The sequence below is a fragment of the Propithecus coquereli genome, unplaced genomic scaffold, assembly GCF_000956105.1.
Source record: "Propithecus coquereli isolate 6110/MARCELLA unplaced genomic scaffold, Pcoq_1.0 Scaffold138, whole genome shotgun sequence".
Classification (NCBI taxonomy): Eukaryota; Metazoa; Chordata; class Mammalia; order Primates; family Indriidae; genus Propithecus; species Propithecus coquereli.
In genome coordinates, this window is record NW_012138080.1 from 3274215 (window position 1) to 3275558 (window position 1344).

Genomic DNA, 1344 nt, shown 5'->3' on the forward strand with positions numbered 1-1344 from the left:
TCACTATAATTTGAACATCCTTAAGTATAGATTCAAGTCATTTTCAAAGCCACTTAATCCTCTTTAGAAGGACACAGATAACTTACCAGTGTTCTGGATATCAGTTTTAAGAATTTGGCCAAACCACTGTAATCTATATTTATGAGATAGAAACATAGAGACCAAGTTCTAGTTATGAAATAGCATTTATAAAATTATTTAAAAGTTAATGGAAATTCTTAAATTTTACTTTATAGCAACAATTACGTATCAATGTGGTTCCTCGGAATAATTTTTCGGAGAGTAGAAAATGCAGAAAGTGTCAACATAGACTTGACATATGATATACAGTCATTTACTGATACAGGTAAGACTTCGTCAACATGGAACTGGGGTTCTCAACTCTGGCTGTAACTTAGTGTCATCTGCCTAGGATGTAGCAGGCTGTGTATTATTTTAAAGTTCCACAATTGGTTAAGTGAATATCATACATCCATATTGCTATTAAAAAACAAAAGGCATGTCAAGCAATTTTGAAGACATATTAAGTGGGGGGAAAATTGTAGAAGAATGTGTATACTGTGCCACCGTTCATATAAATAAGAAAAAAAAACATATATATGTTTGCTTACAAATGCATAGACTATCTCTCGAAGGATACTTAGTTTTAAAAGAAACTGACAAAGGTTGTTGCTTCTAGGTCAGGGAACCAGATTCTAGGGGACAATGGTGAGGAGACTTCACTGAATACTCTTAAACCCTTTGAGTTTTGTACCATGTGAGCATATTATTTGTTTTAAAACTAAAACTCTGCTGGTGGTTCTTATGTTCACAGCCAGGGTTTGTAGTCGCAATCGTAAAGATGACTTGATTTTTATGTTTTTTATATGAAATAAATATCAGTAGGTACAGACTTGCTGAATATGTTTCAGGATCAATGAAAGGAGTGTCTTTCACAGCTAGCCCTCTAACAACACCTCTCTGGAATATCTTAGTTTATCGGTTATAAATTTGGGGTTGTCAGTAATCTGGAATAGTATACATTCATAATGTTAGTATTCTTGGTTGGGTGCATCTGAATTTCCTAAATCCTTTTGTACTAGCCCTCACATTTATCATGAAAATGCAGATTCTTGTGCTTCATCTTAGAACCACTAAATCACACACTCTGAGGATGGAGCCAGAGAATGTGTAACTTGAACAAGCAATTCTTTTATCAGCAATCTGTAATGAAAACATTAGATATAAATTTCTTCATTCTAATTCAGGCTCCAATTTTTCAAAAAGAAGATTGGGAAGCTCTATTATTATAGATATATAAAATGTTCTCTTCCAGATGAGGAAACTTGAGGCCCTAAGAGATAA

General features: G+C 33.6%; 1 protein-coding gene across 1 annotated transcript in view; it reads left to right on the forward strand.

Moving 5' to 3' along the window:
- The window catches only part of PAPOLG (poly(A) polymerase gamma), a 35730-nt gene that overhangs the window by 25466 nt on the left and 8920 nt on the right, over nt 1-1344 (forward strand). Inside the window, exon 14 of the mRNA XM_012639180.1 lies at nt 237-346. Coding sequence (XP_012494634.1) covers nt 237-346 — 110 coding nt within the window. The remainder of the gene's footprint in view (nt 1-236; nt 347-1344) is intronic.